Source organism: Hemicordylus capensis, chromosome 15 (assembly GCF_027244095.1).
Source record: "Hemicordylus capensis ecotype Gifberg chromosome 15, rHemCap1.1.pri, whole genome shotgun sequence".
Taxonomy (NCBI): domain Eukaryota; kingdom Metazoa; phylum Chordata; class Lepidosauria; order Squamata; family Cordylidae; genus Hemicordylus; species Hemicordylus capensis.
In genome coordinates, this window is record NC_069671.1 from 9,727,520 (window position 1) to 9,748,916 (window position 21,397).

Sequence of the window (21,397 nt, forward strand, 5' to 3'; positions counted from 1 at the left end):
CTAAAACAGATTGTGAGGAGTTCTACAGGAGTTTCTCCAAACTGGGGGAGTGGGTGACAAAATGGCAAATGAGGTTCATGTTGGCAACTGCATATTGGGGCAAAAAACTCCTAACACTACATATACACTGAGGGGGTCTGAGCTGTCAGTGACTGACCAGGAGAGAGATAGATCTTGGGCTCATGGTGGACAGCGTTTTGGAAGTGTCAGCTCAGTGCGTGGAAGCTGTGAAAAAGGCTAATTCCATGCTAGGAATCATTAGGAAAGGGGCTGGAAATAAAAATGCTAATACTGTAATGCCCTTATACAAATCTATGGTGTGGCCACATTTGGAATACTGCATATAGTTCTGGTCACTGTATCTTAAGAAGGGCATTATAGAACTGGAGAAGGTGGAGAAGGTGGCAACCGAGATGGCAACTGAGATGATCAGGGGCCTAGAGCACCTTGCTTACAAGGCAAAGCTACAGCATCTGGGGCTCTATAGTTTGGCAAAGGGGCGACTAAGGGGAGACATGATCGAGGTGCATAAAATTATGCATGGAGTAGAGAGCGTGGATAGAGATAAATTTTGCTCCCTCTCTTACAACACTATAACCCGGGGTCAGCCCATGAAACTGAAGACAAGGAAATTTAGGACCGACAAAAGAAAGTATTTTCTCCCACAGCACATAATTAATCTATGGAATTCTCTGCCATGGGATGTGGTGATGGCTAGTAGTTTGGATGGATTAAAAAGGGGCTTGGACAAATTCATGGACACTGCTATCAATAGCTACTTATTGGTGGCGATAGGCCACCTCCAGCCTCAGAGGCAAGATGCTTCTAAACACCAGTTGTAGGGGAGCAACAGCAAGAGAGAGGGCATGCCTCCACTACTTGCCTGTGGGCTCCCCAGAGGCATCTGGTGGGCCACTGAGTGAAACAGGATGCTGGCCTAGATAGGCCATGGGCCTGATCCAGCAGGGCTGTTCTTATGTTTTTGACAGGAAGAGCAGGATACAAGTCTTTAAAATAAAATAATGAAAACCAAATATACTCTCTCGTGGTTTGCAGTTTGGGAAATGACTGCTTTATCCAATGCAGGCATCACATTCAAATTACAGGCACAGGATTTTATTTTAAAAAATCAATTTAAGTGTCACTTCTGAAAACCTGCTAGTGGTGTGTGACTTAAAAGAAACAGGAAGACAAGAAAGGCTGGTTCAGCAGAAATAACCTATACTTAAAATAGGCAAAAACAGGGTCAAGCAAAGGACGAGTGCTTGAATCTGTCTGCGTTTTTTTTTTTTACAGTTCCCAGAGCACCAAAAGATCAAGTATGATGTTGAGGTAATGAGGAATGACATGTGTAATCACGCCTCGCCGGGTAGGCTGTGCCCAATGCATAGATTTCCTTAGAACTTCAGAATTGCAGCCTGTTCCAAACCAAAGGCTCAGATTCCTTCCAGAGCTGCCTCTCACTACTTTGCATTGAAGCTGTAATAGAGAAAACTCCTCAGCTGCCAGGGGAGAAACCCATAGAGGCTACTGAACTGATCTCCACTCAAAGAGAGAGAGAGTGAAAGAGACTGAGAAAGCCAACCGTGCAGATAGAGTGCTCTAAATGCAAGAAGGCCAAGTCATTTTGCAGGACTTGGGAACATAGGAAGCTGCTTGGTGGGCATCTGCTTTGCATGCAGAAGGTCCCCGGTTCACTCCCTGCAGCATCTCCAGGTAGGGCTGGGAAGAGACTCCTGCCTGAACCCTTGGAGTTCAGGCAGGACTGCTAGTCAGTGTCAACAATACTGAGCTAAATGGACCAATGGTCTGACTGGGTAGAAGGCAGCTTCCTATGTTCCTGTGCGGGGGGATAAATCACTCATTGGCTCCCTTCAGACAGAATGGCAAACCACGGGTCCACGTGGTTTGCCTCCATCCCCACCATATGCTTGCAATCATTATCTTCCATCTGGGAGCTGTCAAAGGAGGCGGGACTGGCTCTGTTTGCTTCTTCCAACCCTGGAAGGACAGCCCACACCAGCCAATGGGATGGGTGCCATAGGAGGAGCTTCTTCCGTTAACTCTTGTTTGGGGTAAAATCCCAATCCGGACGACACAGAGGAGGCAACGTACCCTCAGTTGCGTGAGTGGAACTCACTACAGACTGATGGTGAATCTGGGGTGAAATCGGAACCATGGTTGGGCCCAGGAACTGTGGTTTCAATCATTCGGACATAAGGGGGGTGGGGGGAACCGGAGGTGAGTTCACCTCAGGTTCCCCATTATGTCTGAAGATGACCAGTGTAAGACAGCTTCCTACATTTCTCTGGAGGTGATAGGTTTCCCCACCAACACCTCAATATTTCCCAGCCCACAAAAAACTTCAGACCTTAAAGGGGGGGGCACAGTTTGGGTCTACTTCTCGCAATAACAATAAAGGGAGTCTCCTTCCCTCACTCTCTGGCAGTTCCCTCCCTGCTGACCTGTCCTTCTCCTCTGTCCTTGGAACACTTTCCATGCTGTCTCACCCTATTCCAACCTGAAAGGTCCTTGGAACCAGACAGACACAAGGAATACAGAAAAGAACACGGCAGTTCTGATGGGTATCAATGAATCAGCATATCCAAGCCAAATGCTAGCTGAAAAAAATAGCACAAGCTCTGGAAGCCCTACAGCTGCCTTGGAGGGCCTGTAGGGACACCATCTGAAAGAACTTGTTGTTCCAAAATACCCCAATAACTAAGGGGAGGAATTGAGTTTAGATGATCTTTTTGTTTCCCCTGACTCCAAGTTGTAACCCAGCCACCAAGAACAAACAATTGTATTCTATTGCAGCTGCCTGGAAAATGTCTGTTGGAATAAAATGTCAACCCCTTAAACCAGGGTGGTGACGGTGAAGGCAATCCACAAAAATATGCACACCAATTTTCCTCTTCCCAATTATCTCTGTCTTGGGAACTCTCCTGGAGTAAGGACTGACGGAAGATTTTAAGAGCAATGGAGACAGTTCGGAAGTGCCCTCGCTGCCTTTTCTCTCCTGAGACAAGCTGTGAAGAAATAGTTCTGGATGTTTTCCATTCTGTTTGAGAGTTTAGTTTGAGCCTGCTCTGGTGGATGCCTATTGGCTAGCACTGTGATGTCACTAACACTCCTACCAACAATAACCTCAGCTTTTACAGTAACAATCAATCAATCTATTTCAGCCATTGATCAAAAACATTACATTACACAATAGCCAATCACAATTTACATAAAATGTGACAAAACTTGGCTACTACAATTGTGTACTTATAATTAAAATTTGCTAATAAAAAGACTAAATAAAATTCATCTGAATGTCCTGGAAACCTCTCAAGCAGAGGAGCAATAAGAATTAAGTGATCATCCTTGTAAAGTTCACAATGTAGGATAACATGCTCAATAGATTCAATAACACCAAGTCTACAAGCGCAAAGGCAAGATGTATATGCAACTCCTCTAAACCTCCCAAAAAGTACCGCTGAGGGTAGCACATTTAAATACGCTAAAGACAAGGCCCGCCTAAACTTAGGAAGAGTGATGTTAATTAAATAAGTAGCCGGTTTACTGGGGGAAAATCTGATCTCCTAAGTACGAGCCTTTCAGAATTTTAGCAACTTCAGACTGTAAATCAATGTCGGAAATACATTGCTTGATAACCTTCCCCGCAGTACCATGCCCCAAACTGATAAGGGTGTCAAGCGAAAGCTCATAAAATTGGGATTTTGTTTTGATGAGGCATTTCCAAGTGGAATCAAAAGGGTCGGTTAATACCAGATGGGCAAGTCCGGGTTGAAGAAAGACCAGTTTTAACCAGAATGCAAAAATGCACTTCCAATTCTCCGCTTCCATCAAGCCAAGTCCCACCTCCTAATAACAACATTAGGGATACATCTAGGAAGCTGTAAAATAGCCCTAATGAATTTTGTTTGTACAGCTTCCAGAGATACAAAATTATTAAAAGGGCCAAGCTGAGCCCCATATAATAATTGAGGTAAAACCCTGGCAGTAAACAATTTAATAGCGGCTGGAATGTATAATGCTCCTTTTGTAAAGTAGAATGATCTGATAGCATATGCTAGCATATGAGGCTTGGGCGTTCTGCACTATGTACTTTAAATGAGGCTGCCGATTGCCCGTATGATGAAAGGCCACACCAAGATACTTAAAGGTTTTTACCTGTTCCAAATAATGGCCATTCATTCTCCATTTGTGGAGTTTGAGGCGCTCAGCGAAGACTAGAACTTCCGTTTTTTGATAGTTTGTTTCTGTGAACTCATCGGCACAGAAGGAACTCAACAGTGAAAGGGCCCATCTCAAGCCAACCGGAGTTAATGACATGAGAACCATGTCATCTGCATAAAGCAAGATGGCGAGATGCTTATGTGCCAGTTTGGGTGGGTGAATCGAGGGGACACTCAGAGTGGAAACAACAGAACTGATGTATATGTTAAACAAGACAGGGGCCAAGATACATCCCCGTCTCTCTCCTCTGGATGTTGGAATTTTGGCTGTAACTTGGCCCTGCGCACCCAGGCGAACCCTGAGGCGGGTGTTCTCATGTGACTTGTAGATCAAGAGTAACAATCTCTTGTCCAGAGATAACCCCTGTAATTTAGCCCACAATCTCTCTCTGGAAATTGAGTCAAAAGTGGCTTTCAGGTCTATAAAAGCCGCATAGAAGGCCGAACCAGGTTTTCCAGAATATTTCTCTACGAGATGTTGTAATATAAACACTTGCTCTGTAGTGGATCACCCTTGTCTAAATCCCGCCTGCTCGGATGCAAGAAGATTGTGAGATTCAATCCAGTCAATAAGCATATTTAAGAGGTGTCTGGCATATAGCTTAGAAATAATACTGTATATCCAACAATATCACAGCTCTTAGAGATAGAGAAGATCTGGGACATAGGGACATAAGAAACTGCCTTCTACCCAGTCAGACCATTAGTCCATCTAGCTCAGTATTGTCTACACAGACTGGCAGGAGCTTCTCCAAGTTTGCAGGCAGGACTCTCTCCCAGCCCTGTCTTGGAGATGCTTCCAGGGAGGGAACTTGGAACCTAGATGCTCTTCCCAGAGCGGCTCCATCCCTTAAGGGGAATATCTTACAGTGTTCACACATTTAGTCTCACATTCAAATGCAACAAGGGCAGACCCTGTTTAGCAAAGGGGACAAGTCATGCTTGCTACACAAGACCAGGTCTCCTGGTCACTCACCTGGTCACTCACTAATGTGAAACTTTTAAAACGGATTGTTTACCCCTAAGCATTGAACTCTGGTCCAGAGAGTGGTTTGCAAGGTTCTGTTGCAGATGTTACACAGGCCTGGGCCCTGTACAGAAAACAGACAGCTCTGACAGCCAAACCAGACGTGATGGTGATAGGAACCTAGGAAGCTGCCCTATACTGAGTCAGACCATTGGTCCATCTAGCTCAGTATTGTCTACCCAGACTGGCAATGGCTTCTCCAAGGTTGCAGGTACAAATATCTCTCAGCCCTATCTTGGAGATGCTGCCAGGGAACAAACTTGGAACCTAGATGCTCTTCCCAGAGCGGCTCCATCCCCTGAGGGGAATCTCTTCCAGTGCTCACACATCAAGTCTCCCATTCAAATGCAACAGGGCAGACCCTGCTTAGCTAAGGGGACAAGTCATGCTTGCTAACACAAGACCAGCTCTCCTCTCATGATGATACTAGGCTAGTTCAAGCGATCGTCATTTGGGTAGGACACCCTGTTCAGGAGCTGCACACACTCCCATTTTGTGATCATGTGCTCGTAAAAAGCAAGGTAGGAGGCATGGGAAGCGATCATCTGTGGGGCTCCTGCTGGGTAGAGGGACTTTTCCTCCTAGCTCATTAAACAGCTTGGCACAACCGTGGATAGGATGACGCATTCTTAAATGTTTCTCCTTTTGTGTAAACAAGATATGCTAGAAACACAAAGAAAATCCTACAATCCATTGTCCAAATTCGCAAATATATGCATTAGAGTCAAGATGGAGCAACATACACACACCACCGCCGCCACCAGATTTACATGGACCTGGATGAGCAGGCAGAACTGGGAAGCATAGCAAATCATGCTAACGTTATTTTAGCAAGAACATCTCCCAAAGGGAGAACCAAAGATGTGCAGAGACCAGGCAGCAGAGACAGTTGGAGGGTAAGCAGAATGCCCCCCGTCACATCTGCTTTGACCCCGCGCTACTCTGCAGAAGAACTGGAGAAAAAAATAAGAGAATAGCACAAGAAAACGAGCCCATTGAAATCAACACTCCATGTCCATCGGAAGATGTTTTTGCTGAAACCACAGAAACAGAAGGACTGCGCCACTAGGGTAAGTTATCTTCCATTTTTCATCATCAGGAACACAAGAGAAAATGTGTCACGTTGGCTAATTCCCTGGGGTTCTCTGGCTTGAGAATCTTGGTCACGCATATGGCAATTTAACAGTAGGTTCACAAGTGCAGTCGCAGGTACATTTATCATAGAATGCTCATGCAAAACACAAAGCAACGTACTTTCTTTCAAGAAACTCTTGCTATTGCAAATATATATACATTCATTATAGTTATAGCGATAGCGATAGCGATAGCGATGACTCAGGAAATCCACTAGTCTGCTAGTCCATGACAAGTGAAAAATGATGACTGACAAGTGGGATAAAAACCTCCTGATGAATAATGCACCAACATTACTTGAGGAACCATCTGACGAGTAAAATATATTGTCTGGCTGCTGGACAGAGCCAACTTGTCTTGACCCCTTGACTTGTGTGTGGAGATACACACACACACACACACAGGCTTCTCCGAGGTGGCTGGGGGGTGGGCGTCTGCTGAGGTTCCTCCTCTCCCTGCCATCCATCCTTCCTCCAAAAATGGCTCCGTTTGGCTTTCCGTTTTGGAGGCGACCTCACCTGTGCAATGAGCCTCTGCATGCCGAATGGGGCTGGTTTTGAAAGAAGGCTGGTGGGGGAGGGGAAACCTCCACAGACACACACACCCCCGCGCTCCACCTTGGAGAAGTCCCCCCAGAGGGAGTAAGTTAAAAAAATAAAATAAAAATGTTTTTGTAAAAGGTCCACAAGCCCACGAAGGTTGACCCCGAGTCTTCAAATCGCAAACCAGTTCAACTTTGAACCGGTTCGTTTCCGAACCTGCTTGCCCATCCCTAACCCCTGTGTGTGTGCGTGTTGTGTGTATCTCTCTCCATCCATCCATCACAAGACCAAATTGCTTTGATCACACAGAAACAGGAAGCAAAGTGGGTGCATTATAATGTTAGTAAACCAATTACTACAGAATCTAGATGACATAATTGCTCTCACTCCCCTCCTTTCCGTCCTCCTTTTCCCCGTCCTCCCACTGTGCAACTATTAAGCCATTCACTAACAGCAGCAAATGAAGATAAATATCCAAAAACATGCACAGCCTACGGGCAACACAATTCCCACTCAGTCATTGTCAGGCTTGTGTGTGTTTTGCAACTCCATGATAGCATCGCACAAAATGAATTTAGCAGCCTGAAAACAGCAGTGCTCCTTTTTCAGAAATGCAGGTTTGGAGGCTTTAAGGCTGAGAAGACTGCTGTGGAAAGCAGGGGGGTCTTGTGGAATGTCAGAAGGCACTCGGAGGCAGGGGATAGGGCCAAGTAGACTTCCTGCGTACAGAGGGTGGAGCTTCGGGATCCTATCATTGCCACTTACCAGTTTGTGTCTCAAGTGGATGGTAATGAGAGGAGAACCCGACAGATTGTGGGACAAAATCGGAGGAGGGTCCACTTTTAGGGAGATCAGGTAGCTTGTCACCGAAATCATGCAGTCCTGGAAGGCGGCAGCTTCAGGAATCCTGAAAAATAAATATACTAAGAGTGAGTTACTTGCTGCTACACTGCCTGTACTTGGACCTGGACAACTGACACCTCCAAATCTTGGTGTGAGTGCAGCATGGGCTCTACACCAAGGGCCGTAGCTCAGTGGTAGAGCATCCACTTTGCATGCAGAAGGTCCCAGGTTCAACCCCTGGCAGCATCTCCAGGTAGGGCTGGTAGAGGCTCCTGCCTGAAACCTGGGAGAGCTTCTGCCGGACAGTGTAGACAATACTGAGCTAGATGGACCAAGGGTCTTCCTCGGTATAAGGCAGCTCAGTGGGTATCCATGCAAGAAAACAGTCCCTGGTAACTGGACAAAGAGGCATCTTTCAAAGTTGTGATTCTCTGATATTTAGCCGTGGGAGAGCCACTTTCCCAATTCAGCCCATTATAGCATCCCTCCCAGTGCCTGTTGCTAGCGTCTCCCTTGTGTTTCTTCTTAGACAGTAAGCCCTTTGGGGACATCATTCATTCATTCATTCATAAATTGCTTTGAGAAAGTTCATTGGAAAGCAGTATAGAAGCAGGAGATGCAGGAGACGCAGGAGATGAAGATGGAGGAGGAGAAGCAGAAGTAAAAGGAGGAGACAGAGAAGGAGAAAGAGGAGAAGGCAGCTGTGGACATCCCCAGCATGGACAACCTATTCAACAGGCGGGTCAGACTGTTCCTTTGGCATTCTTCTTCCTGGCCTAACCAGGATGAAGTTGGGAAGGAGTTTGGGTCTCTGTGGATTCTATGGACCAAGGGGTCTCCATGGATCAGTGAACCGCTGGCCATGCCTCACTGTACTGGTCAGCAGCACTATTTGTGAAGTGGGGAGATGAAAAACGTTACGCTCCAGGTGTCATGCACGCAAGCAATCTGTTTAGCGTTACAGGGCGTGGGATGTTTATTTATTTTTCCCAACGTAATCTTTCTTGGTGGAATTGTGCCAAGTTGTCACTTGACTAAAACTTTGTTGACATTTATGGCCCAATGCTTATTCAAACCACCTGAAGAGGAAGCCCGTGAGACTTCCTCCTTCCCTTGCCCTGGAATAGCACTTTTGCAGCTTGATCCTAAACAGGTTGACTTAGAAGTCAGCCTGTCTCATTTCATTGGCCTTGCTTCTGAGTAAATCTGCTTCAGATTGCAGCTGTATATCAACACAGGGTTGTGGTGGTTGTTTTAAGTGCAACCAGGCACAAAACGGGCAATTTTAAAAAGAAAAGGTTCTAACACAGGGGGTCCCAACCTGTGGTGCTCTTCCTGAACTACAGCTCCCATCATCCCCTGCTACTATCTATGGAGTTGTAATTCAGTCCCACAGGTTGAGAACCCCTGTCCTTTGTGGGGTCCAAAGATACAAGTCATCGCAAAAGTTATGTTAAGGTAAAGTGTGGCATAGAGTCGGTGTCGACTCCTGGCGCCCACAGAGTCCTGTGGTTGTCTTTGGGAGCATACAGGAGGGGTTGACCATTGCCTCCTCCCTCACAGTATGAGATGATGCCTTTCAGCATCTTCCTCTATTGCTGCTGCCCAACATAGGTGTTTCCCATAGTCTGGGAAACATACCAGTGGAGATTTGAACCGGCAACCTCTGGCTTGCTAGTCAAGTCACTTCCCCGCTGCGCCATTAGGTGGCCGCATATATTAGATTAGATTATGTTAAAAGTCACTGATGGCAAAGAGGAAAGTAAAGTGAGAGGCCCAGACTGCTCTACAACCCAGCCCCGATCAAATGTCCCCATTTCTTCTCCCCCTGGCAAAGATGCTTCCCACAGAATCCACTGCTACTCCCCACAGTAGCCAGTGGGTCTGATATTCTGAAATGGTGCTTTCCAGTTCCCATTTCCGAGGATTTTCTCCCACTCTGTGTCAGCTGTTAAATGTCAAGGGATGCCGAGGCAACAAAGGATGTATTCACAGACAAGAGGAAACGTTCAGGTGTGTGTTGTAGCGGCATATGAAATGTGCATGAATGTGTGAAATATTATTATTATTACTACTTATTATTAATGTGATTTGTATACCGCCCTTCCAAAATATGCCATGTGCACTCACACTATACTGAGTCTGTTCACACAGTGGAGGTGGCTGGGGCAAAGGCAGGATCCTACCTGCCTTCCTCCAGATGATCGGAGCCTCCTTGGGGCTCTGCTGCTCATGCACCCACATGCCTGGCATGTCAGCAGACTTTCAATGTGGGGTCAGGAGGAAGAAGTCCTCCCCTATCCCACAATGCACCATGCAGGCAGAGGAGAGGTAGCCCTCGGCCATGCAGCAACTTGCCTCTCCCTGGCCCAGCTTTCCTCTGGACTCCCCTGAAAACATGGCCACTAGATTCCGGGAGCTGCGGAAGTGGCTCCGATCACCCACACAATCAAAAGCTGAGCTAGGACAGTAGAGATTCCTGCCCTGCCTTGGTTAAAGCATGGATCCAATAGCTAGGCTACCCACTTAGACAGGCACCGGGTAGGAGAGGTTGCCGTGACTCCAGATGAGCTTCTACATTTGTGAGAGCTGGTCTTGTGGCAGCAAGCATGACTTGTCCCCTTTGTTAAGCAGGTTCAGCCCTGGTTGCAGTTGAATGGGAGATGACATGTGTGAAGCAATAGAAGATATTCCCCTTAGGGGATGAGGCCGCTCTTGGAAGAGCACCTGCATGGTTGCCTGAAGATGGTCCCAAGTTCCCTCCCTGGCAGCATCTCCAAGATAAGCCTGAGAGAGACTCCTGCTTGCAACCTTGGAGAAGCCGCTGCCAGTCTGTGCAAACAATACTGAGCTAGATGGACCAATAGTCTGACTCAATATAAGGCAGCTTCCTAGGTTCCTACTGAGCTTAACCCTCTCCTACCCACAAAAGGCTGGTCGTGAGAACGACCTCACTATTGTGCAATTCTGATTTCCCCCTTTTAAAGCACTGATGGGCTATGATTCTCTTTCTACTAAGAAAATGCCTGTCATTACGGAATATGTAATTCGTCAGCCTCCCCAGAACAGGTATCTTCTGGAATGGCAACCTTGGGATGTTTCCTGCTTTCAAGCAAAAAACAGTCCCCGTTTCTCTTGTTGGATACATTCCCATCACTTCAAGCTGTCTCCCTATTGGCCCTGCCAGAAAGAGGTGGCATTCCAAAGGCTGGAAAGAACTTCCCATCCATTAAGAACTTTTAGGCTGTTGTTGACTGTCAGGTGATAGGTGATAGACCCATTCGCAAATAATCATGACAGCCAGCCTTATGACATGGTGGAGATTTGATAAGAAGAATTAGGCAGAAGAATGTGATTGCTGGATCAGACCAAAGCCCCCTGGAGGCCTCATCCAGTTCTGGGTCCAAGCACAGATTGGACCTGAGAGGACACAGCTATGCCCAAGTTCTTGCAAGCTTAGCTTAGTTATTTCATTACAGTTGTCAAGTCTCGGTTTTCTGACACTGGAGACAATTACATGACGTGATGGGTGCACAGAAAACGTCTGGAGATAAATCTAAGTGCAATGAAGGGCACAAAGGGAAAACTTCCCACACTGAAAGTTTGAGCGCTGCATTCGGAGACAGATATTTTTCAAATTATTCTTTTGGCACGTTATTTATAGCATTGTTACGAAAGAGGCCCATCTTGTCCAGAAAAATGTTTGCTTCTCAGAGATAGCATAATTCAAACCAGGGAAGCCAAGCTGGCTCAACCTCCCATTAGAAAGCCCGCCAGAGGATATTTTTTCCTAGTTTGAGGGAATTTTGACAAGCAATGTTTAAATAAATAGTGTTCTCTTCTTTTCTATTTTTAAGGGGCAAAATTTTGCTGGGCTCTAAGGAGAGCAGCTTTGGGACATGTGTTTGGAAGAGATTTTGCCTCATCTGGACAATGGGAGGAGAGCAGGTCTCCTGCCAGCAAGCATAAATTGTTCCCTTTGCTTAAGCAGGATCTGCCCAGTTCGCATTTGAATGGGAGGTTACATGTGAGCACATGTGAATTTGTGGATTTCTTTGTGCGAAATAAAGCCATGCTTTGTGATGACCTACAGAAACAATCCTGCCACTTATTAGCTGAATGCCTTTTGCACTGGAATGTGCTGGGTGAGAAGTTTAAAATTGTAATGTGTGTGGTTTTTTTTAGAATAGATTCTTAATATAATAATCACATCTTAACTGTTATTATTCTCAACAGATCTTTTTTCTTTTTTACACTCAATGACATTATGCCCAAGAGAAGCAGAAGATCTTTCTCTGATCTTACCAAGACTCAAATTTGCTATGTATGGTAATTTTTCAATCAAATGAATAGTTTGAAGTTGACATCCTATATTTTTAAAGCTGTTCTTTTAGTTCTCTTTTGCAAGCACATTAATAAAAAAATTCTGTGATATATATGTAATTGCTTGAGTTTTGCTATAGATTTAATTGGTGCAAAATAACTTTGCCCAGTCGACAACAGGCCTCACCTCCTAGTGTTTTGTATACCTTTTATAAATAAAAGAAGGAACTGCCTTCAATCTACTTGGGTTCACTGTTTGTTTGTTTTTTAAAGCAACACTTTCAGGAATCTCTGCTAAACCAGTCTTTAAAGAAAGAGCAATAAAGCTTCTAAGAGCTTTAGCATGTGCTAGAAAATAAAAATAAAAAATTACTAGGAGTCCCATTAGAAAAAACAGGTGAATTAATTACAGATGTGGAAATATAACTGAGACTCAAGGATCTAGAAGGAAGGTCCTTAAAATTTCCAAACAGTAAAGTCTTCATTAGGAAAGGTAATTGTAGAAGAGCCCCCACAATTTTGAAGTCCATAAAGGGGGGGGGGATTTTGGCAATGGAGGGTGCAAAATTCAGTGTGGGGTCAAGACTCATGGGCCCAGCATGACATTCTTTCTTGTGGCTGCCAGAAATCTCCCCTAGAATGGCCTTAAGTGAAGGTACTGTGTCATTCTGATGGGGACTTTGCGAAGGGGGGGTCAGCAGTTGCAGTTTTTTTCCTGCAAAAGACATTTTGCAGTTTCAGGAGAAGCAGCACACTGGGCCAATACGTTTCATGCTTCACCCCAATTTCATCCCTACCCCCCAAATTGGGTGCTAACTGCCCCCCCCTTTTGCAGTTAACCCCACTTTAAGCCACAAATTATCCCTGGAAGACATTAGAATAACCAGCTCTAGAAGGGCATAAAAGAGAGGTGTGGAATCAGAAAGAGGTATATATCAATGCCCAGAGGGGTGAAAAATGTGAGCTTATTATTTGTAAGCATTCCTCAGATAGCTGGAGTTTGATTCTGGGAAGGGGGGGTGGGGATATGCCAAGTGAGCATTCCTGGCATGATTCTTTTTCCAAAGGACCGAGGTGCCTTCCAGAATCTGAGCAGCGGGATTTGCTTAGGCCCACAACAAGCCCGCTAATGAATGAAACTTTAGTCAATTCATCTGATGAGTTATAATCAATTAATTCTCCAGTTAAATATGCATAAATGTGCACATTAAGCGGTTGTTTTGAAGTTGGGGGGGGGAGTATGCTGTGTTTTTAGATAGTACATGGATACGTCACAGCAGATATTATCTGAAGAGGCATTCCCTCCTGTGTGTAACAGTAGGGGGATGCCTCCAAGATAGAAGGGGAATGCCTCTTGTAGGCTGTTGTCTGCGTTTTTATCTACCCTTTTAACCTTAATTCAAGAAACACACACACCCCAGTTCTTTCCAGTTAAATATAGGGGAGGGGGTCATCTTGAATTCAGAGACCTCTTTTGTTTAGGTAAATACAGGTATAATTTGTTTTAACCTCTATCTTTTAACACATTGTCTTAAATTCAGTAACCTCCTATTCAGATAAATATGGGATTATCTGCTGTTTTTATCTATTATATATTGTGTTTGTAGGACAGAAGGTCATACTTCGCAATGCCCTACAGATTCCAAATTTTGCATACATGATCCTGCCACTGAAATTAGCTGAATGAACTACTTTTTACACCAGAATAAGTTGGGGGAAAGGCTTGATTTGATTTGGCATTTTTAAAAGAAGAGATTACATAAGAACAGCCCTGCTGGATCAGGCCCAAGGCCTATCTAGTCCAGCATCCTGTTTCCCACAGTGGGCCACCAGATGACTCTGGGAAGCCCACAGGCAAGAGGTGAGGGCACGCCCTCTTTCCTGCTGTTGCTCACTTGCAACTGGTATTCAGAGGCATCATGCCTCTGAGGCTGGATGAATTCTGACTATAATCATCAGATTGTTATTGTTATTGTTCTGAACAGAGTTTTAACCCTCACAATTAGATCAATAATTCAAAAATGACATCATGCTCAAGAGAAGCTGAAGATCTTTCTCAGGTTCAAATTTTCTATGATTCAAATTTACCATCTCTAGTAATTATTTAGTAACATGAATAATATTTGACGTTGACATCCTACAGATTTCAAACTGTTCTTCGACTTCCCTTTTGCAAGCACACTACTTAAACATTATCTTACATGTTTATAGATTGTAAGTCTGTTGGGTTGTGGATGTTTCTGCAAAATAAAGTCACACTCCCCAATACCAAATATTTTTTTTTGCACTGGGATATGTGCTCCTCTGGCTGTGCATTCGGAAAAACAAACTGCTGGACTAGACAGGTCTTGTGGTTCTGATCAAGGAAGATTTCTCTCTCCCTCTGGTAAATATTTCTAACCTAGTTCCCATAATAGGTTATTGAGATAAGACAGCATAAACAGCTCATTAGTACTCATTCATTATGGCCTCCTATTAGTACATATGACAGTAAGATAAATGGCATGGCCCTGAGGTCCTCACCTCATGCAATCTGCTTAGATGGTGTTCTGAAGAGGAAGGGTTTGACATTAGGAATAGGGTCATAGCTCAGTGGCAGAGCATCTGTTTTGCATGCTGAAGCTCCCAGGTTCAGTCTTTGCCATAAGAACAGCCCTGCTGGATCAGGCCCAAGGAAGCCTCTCTAATCCAGCATCCCGTTTCACACAATGGCCCACCAGATGCTGCTGGAAGCCTACAGGCAGGAGTTGAGGGCATGCCCTCTCTCTTGTTGCTGCCCATCTGCAACTGGTATTGAGAGGCATCCTGCCTCTGAGGTTGGAGGTGGCCCATAGACACCAGACTAGTAGCCATTGACAGACCTGTCCTCCATGAATCTGTCTAAGCCCCTTTTAAAGCCATCCAAGCTAGTGGCCATCACCACATCCTGTGGCAGAGAATTCCATAGGTTAATTATGCACTGTGTGAAAAAGTACTTCCTTTCGTTGGTCCTAAATTTATCGACCTTTAGTTTCATGGGATAACCCCTTGTTCTAGTGTTGTGTGAGAAAGATAAACATTTCTCTCTGTCCAGTCTCTCTACTCCATGCACAATTTTATATTTGGCTATCATGTCTCCCCTTAGTCACCTCTTTTCCAAACTAAAAAGCCACAGATGCTGTAGCCTAGCCTCACAAGGAAGTTGATCCAGACCCCTGATCATCTTGCTTGCCCTTCTGCACCTTTTTCAGTTCTACACGGTTCAGTTCAATTGCAGACAGGGCTGGGAAATGCCTGCCTGAAACCCTGGAGAGCTGCTGCCAGCCAGAGTAAACAATGCTGAGTTAGATGGACCAAGGGTCTGACTCTATAAGGCAGCATCCTATAGGCAGTGGCAGTTCACCTGCTTTGCATGTAGTAAAACCCCAGGTTGAATCCCCAGCATCTCCAGGTAATGAAAAATCCCCATTTGAAGCACTGGAAAGCTATTGCCAGCCTATGAAGACAATACAGACCTAAATGGTCTCATCTGTGAGCCCTCTGAGGAGAGGGAACCAACTGATGCTTCTGTAAGAAGGGGGCCAGAGGGAGAGGGTTAAATGGAAGCTGTGTTTTATTGTTGTGTTTCATTGCTGTTTTATATTTGCCTTTCAAGCAGGATAGTAACCTGTCTTGCAGCTCTCTGATAGGAATGGTGCATTTTGGATCAGAGGTATTTAAGGACCATCTTTTCCCACATGCACCTCCTCACACAGTCTGCTCAACATTTGAGACTTTGCTCAGTGCCCCATGCTGAATAATGTTCAGCAGACATCTTCAATGAGCAGGGCCTCTTGCGTGGTGACACCACATTTGAACGCTTCCTTCCCAACAGAGGACCAGAAGGCCATGGCGTTGCATACTTTCAAATGACAAACCAAAACCTCGCATCTTAAGAAGACGATTGGGCTCACATAAACATGGGTCTCTGCTTTGTTAAATGCCATCTTTATTTATCCTGCCTGAAATACATAGGGGAGGAGGGCTGGTCTTGTGGTAGTGAGCATGAATTGCCTTCTTTGCTAAGCAGGGTCCACCTTGATTTGCATTTGGATGGGAGACTACATGTGGATACTGTAATAAAGTCTCCTTAGGGGATGGGGCTGTAGCTCAGTGGTAGAGCATCTGCTTGGCATGCAGAAGGACCCAGATTCAATCCCTGGCAGCATCTCCAGGTAGGACTGGAAGAGACTCCTGCCTGAAACCTTGGAAAGCTGCTGCCAGTCAGTGTAGACAATGCTGAGCTAGATGGGCCAATGGTCTGACTCAGTATAAGGCAGCTTTCTGTGTTCCTAATTCCTGTTCAATTTGTCGTGTTGCCATGGTGGTGTTATTTTGCTTTTGGTGGGGGTTTTTTTGCTCTGTTTTGATGCTTTATTGTTTTAATTTCTTCACTGTAAGCTGCTTTGAGTTATGTTTATAAGATCAAGCGGGGTATCAATATTTAAAACATACCAACAGCACTTCACGAAGGCTCAGCCAGCTAAAAGGGCAAGCAGCTTGGGAAAGGAAAAGCTAGACTCAGCAACTGCGAAAAAGCAGTCATTGTGCAGGGAAAGGATACATCTGATATTCTGTGCAGGTTACTAAAGGAGCCAAAGCCAGCCTGCCTTTTCAGTCATATGGAATAGAAGCTCTGTTATTTAAATTTAAAAGAGAAGTCCAGAACTCTGCAGGATCAAGTCAGAGGAGGAGGAAAGACAACCCACCGTTGGTTCACTGTGATCCAAAACCAAACACATACACGGCATATGTGCAGATTATACCATTTACACCAAAATGAAGAACCAAGGAAATTTTCACATACGATTCCGTGAGCATTTATTGAGGTCAGCGGCGCTCTTAGGACTGGACTTCAGGGACAAAGTCCGGGACAAAGCCTTCAGGGACAAAGTCCCTCCAGGGGGCCTCCAAGTTGCTCCTGGGGGGCTTCCGCCCACCACACCTGCCATGCTCGCCAGCCACACTCATTGGGCTTGCCTGCTGCGATCGCCCACCGTTCTCCTATACTGCAGTGGGGAGAGGGGGGCTGAGAGCCTAAGCAGGCCTGCCTGTGGTCACCGCAAATACGTGAGCATCACAAATACATGATGACACACACTTGAGATGCTCATGCCATCACACTGCACAGGTGCAAGCAGCCCGGTGATCACAGGCAGGCCCACTTGGCCAGCCTCCCGGCCACGCAGAACAGGGGAGACCGGCAGGCGAACGGGCCAAAAAGATATTAGCCTTTTTTTGCTGGACCTCGCCAGAGGTGGGAGGCTCCCCCGGATAGGGGGGCTCACCAAGGGGGCCCTCTGTATCCCTCAAGTTCTGGGCTACAAAATTGACTAGGCGCACCACTGACGGAGGTCATTCCATCAAAAACTGTGTTCTACCTGGGTCTGAGAGCTGTGTGTGCTCCCGATTTTCAGTTCTGTGGAAGCAAAGTAAGAGGAAACCTGGGTAGAAGTGATTGTGTGGAAGCAAGGACGGAGGGAAACCTGGGTAGCTTTTCCTTCTCCCTTGCTTCCACACAATCACTTCTACCCAGGTTCTGCTCCTCCCTTGCTTCCACACAACCGAAAACTGGGAGCACACACAGCTCCCAAACCCAGGTAGAACACAGTCTTTTGAGTGTGTAGATGACCTCATACACTCTAGAGCAGGGTTGCCCAACCTGTGGTACTCCAGATGTTGCTGAACTACAACTCCCATCATCCCCAGCCACAATAAATTGTAGGTCGGGAGGACGGCAGTTGTAGGAACCCCTGCTCTAGATTATAACCCGCTGTCATCTCTCGGTGGACTCTATTCACCGCCACACAATCTTCACTTTAGCAGCATCATAAGTAATGTCATTCTTCTTATCCCATAAGAGGAAGGAAGCATGAAATTCCTCTGCACATCCTGGTAAATGAGTTAAAACTGGAATCATAAGCCTACTACGAAGATATCTATTAAAAGTACAATAAAGTAACCCATGTCCAGGGGAAAAGCAAGGAGAGAAGCAGTCGCTATCTTAATCAACTTCTCTCAATAGAGATGAACTAAGCAAATAAATGGAACGAAGAAAAATGTAATGATTGTCATGGACAGGCCTGGAAAATCCCTGAGTTGTGAGGGTTGTGGGCAGGGGAGAGAGAGAGAGAGAGAGAGAGAGAGAGATATTTTTTAACGATCTGTTATTTCTAGTTCCCCTTCTCGTTATCCACAGAGGGTCTCATTAGTGTCAGAAATAGAGGGATTTGACTGCCTTATCTGCTCTGTTCATAAGAATTGGCCCTATATGTATGGGAAAGGTGTGGGAAGGATGTTATCTTTCTCTGCCATATTCAGTGGAGTCCATCACGCTGTTCATAGTACAAACACAACTAGGGTTCATAGTACAAACACAACAAACACCTCCCTGGGCTTGGCTGCTTGTCTGAAGCAGCCAGGATCGAGGCCGATCCTGGCACTGCCTCCCTGGATAGCCCAGGAACAAACTACAATACAAAACATTTTTAAAAATAATAATAAACATCAATTTTTTAAAAGCCTGAGTGAACAGAATGGTCTTAGGAACACAGGAAGCTGCCATTTACTGAGTCAGACCATCGGTCCATCTAGCTCAGTATTGTCTGCACAGACTGGCAGCAGCTTCTCCGAGGTTGCAGGCACGAATCTCTCTCCAATCCTATCTTGGAGATGCTGCCAGGGAGGGAACTTGGAGCCTTCTGCTCTTCCCAGAGCGGCTCCATCCCTTAAGGGGAATCTCTTACAGTGCTCACACATATAGTCTCCCATTCATATGCAACCAGGGCAGACCCTACTTGCAAGTCATGGGGACAAGTCATGCTTGCTACCACAAGACCAGCTCTCCTCCCTTCACCTGGCATCTAAAAGGACAAAGTGATGACATCAGGCAAGCCTCGCTGAGGAGGCTATTCCACAGACAGGGTGCCACCACCAAAAAAGCCCTCTCCCTAGTAGCCACCTTGGCAGGGCATTTGGACCAGGGCCTCCGAAGAAGATCTTAAAGACCGGGTTGGGTCATATAGGGCAAGGCACTAAAGAAGACTAAGGTCATTCACACGACCTTTTGCTGGGCCAGGGAGGGAGGGAGGGCAAGGGGAAGGTGGGATGGAACCTACCTTCTGCCCAGACAATCCAGCAGCGATCCCAGTTCATGCACCCACACAACCGGCACTGCCACAAGGGATACGGCATTCTAGAGGCTGGAAAAATGCATGCCGTCCTCCAGATATCCCACAATGCAGTGCACTGTGCAGAATGCCTCCTGTGAGTCAGACATTCTAGGCACCCAGCTCTGTGTCTGCATGGGTTACCTGCAGCCCCAGCATACACACGACCCATAGCTGGGTAAAAGGGTTCACCCGTGGCCTTTTACTGTACCTAGGTAAAACGTTGGTTGAACAGCTTGATGGACCACACCAAATATTGCAGGGAAAGCGAACACCCTTCCTGCACCTTTCCCATACACATAGGGCTAATTCTAATGTCAACGGAGCAGATAAGGCAGCAGATTCCAGAGAGCTGCTGCCTGTCAGAGCAGACCGCACTGAAATAGCCAGCGCAATGGCCTGACTCTGTGAGGCAGCCTTTGTATGCCACATTTTTAAGAAACTTACTTGGTTTCCATCGGTTTGATACTAATGAAATACTGGTGCATGGTATGGTAAAGAAGTCCCACGATGGTAATCCAGGCTGTGGGGGAAGAAGGCATGTTTTTAGATGCCAGGGTTAGAGTACTGAGAGCAAAAGGGAGAGAGACTGCAATTTAAAGCCCCTTTGTAAACTAACAGTCTTGGCTTCTGCCAGCCTTTCCCACTTCAACGCTAATGGGCTTCCTGCTTGCTCTCCTAAAGAAACTAAAAGCCCTTCCAGCCGTTATAGGAAAGGGCTCTCAGAACAGGAGGCAGCATGAACTTCTCACGTCTGTGATAATGTAAGGAAGCTATGCTGCTAAATTATTAAATCATCTCTTGTAAAAATCACCTGGGGGTGTGACACCATAAGCAAGCTACAGTGGAAAGAGAAACTCAGCTCAACAGAGGTATTTCCTGCCTACCTTCATAAACATAATGTTTAAAAGGCACAGCTGTGCATCAGATTTACATCTGTTTTATACCTCTTTAACTGCCATGGTGGCTCCCCCAAAGAATTCAGGGAACTGTAGTTTTTCAAGGATATGGACATAAGAACAGCCCTGCTGGATCAGGCTCAAGGCCCAACTAATCACAGGAACATGGGAAGATGGCTTATACCAAGTCAGGCTGTTCATCCAGCTAGCTTAGTATTGTCTACACAGATTGGCAGCGGCTTCTCCAAGGTTGCAGGCAGGGTGTCTCCCAGCCCTATACTGAAGATGCCAGGGAAGGAACTTGGGACCTTTTTCATGCAAGCATGCAGATGCTCTTTCCAGAGTGGCCCCACCACCTGAGGGCAATATCTTAACATGCTCACACGTATAGTCTCCCATCCAGATGCAAACCAGGACAGACCCTGCTTAGCAAAGGGAACAATTCATGCTTGCTACCACAAGTCCAGCACCCTGTTTCACACAAGAGCCCATCAGACACCTGAGAAGCCCACGGGCAAGAGGTGAGGATACACCCTCTCTCCTGCTGTTGCTCCCCTGAAGCTAATATGTAGAGGCATCTTGCCTCTGAGGCTGGAGGTGGCCTACAGCCACCAGATAAGGATGCTGGGAATTATCTGGTAATCTGGATACTCCCCACCAAGTTTTAGTGCCCAGGGTTCCAAAGAGAGAGGGAATGAAAGATAAACGGCAAAGAGTTGTGGAACTCTAAAGACCAAACGTTCTTTTAAATGGCACAGGACTTGTGGCTATTTTTCTTGTAAAATGCGATTATTCCACAATTCTCTCCTGGAACCCAAAGCGGTTCAAAAAGAGGATATCAAGAACCATGGGGAGGAGAGCTGGCCTTGTGGTAGTGAGCAGGAATTGTCCCCTTTGCTAAGCAGGGTCTGCCTTGGTTTGCATTTGAATGGGAGACAACATGTGATCACCTTAAGCTGTAAGGTGATCTGGGGGTCATCTCTGTAGGGGATGACCCCCAGAGCAGGGATGGGGTGCTCTGGGAAAAGCACCTGCCTGCTTGCATGCAGAAGGTTCCCAGTCCCCCCGCCCCGCTGGCATCTCCAGATAGAAGTGAGAGAGACTCCTGCCTATAACCTTGCAGATGCTGCTGCCAGTCTGTGTAGGCAATACTGAGCTAGATGGACCAAGGGTCTGACTCAGTATAAGACAGCTTCTT

At 46.0% G+C, this 21,397-nt stretch overlaps 1 protein-coding gene and 1 non-coding gene across 7 annotated transcripts in view; one reads left to right on the top strand and one right to left on the bottom strand.

The window, feature by feature from the left end:
• ADGRD1 (adhesion G protein-coupled receptor D1) overlaps positions 1-21,397 on the bottom strand; it is a 218,311-nt gene that overhangs the window by 154,082 nt on the left and 42,832 nt on the right. For all 6 annotated transcript variants that reach the window (XM_053280100.1, XM_053280102.1, XM_053280099.1 and 3 more), the window contains 2 exons: positions 19,748-19,823; positions 7,713-7,854 (listed from right to left, as the gene is read on the bottom strand). In XM_053280100.1, coding sequence (XP_053136075.1) covers positions 7,713-7,854; positions 19,748-19,823 — 218 coding nt within the window. The remainder of the gene's footprint in view (positions 1-7,712; positions 7,855-19,747; positions 19,824-21,397) is intronic.
• Positions 16,231-16,302, top strand: TRNAA-GGC (transfer RNA alanine (anticodon GGC)). The gene has a single exon. It is a non-coding gene; the product is annotated as a tRNA-Ala (tRNA).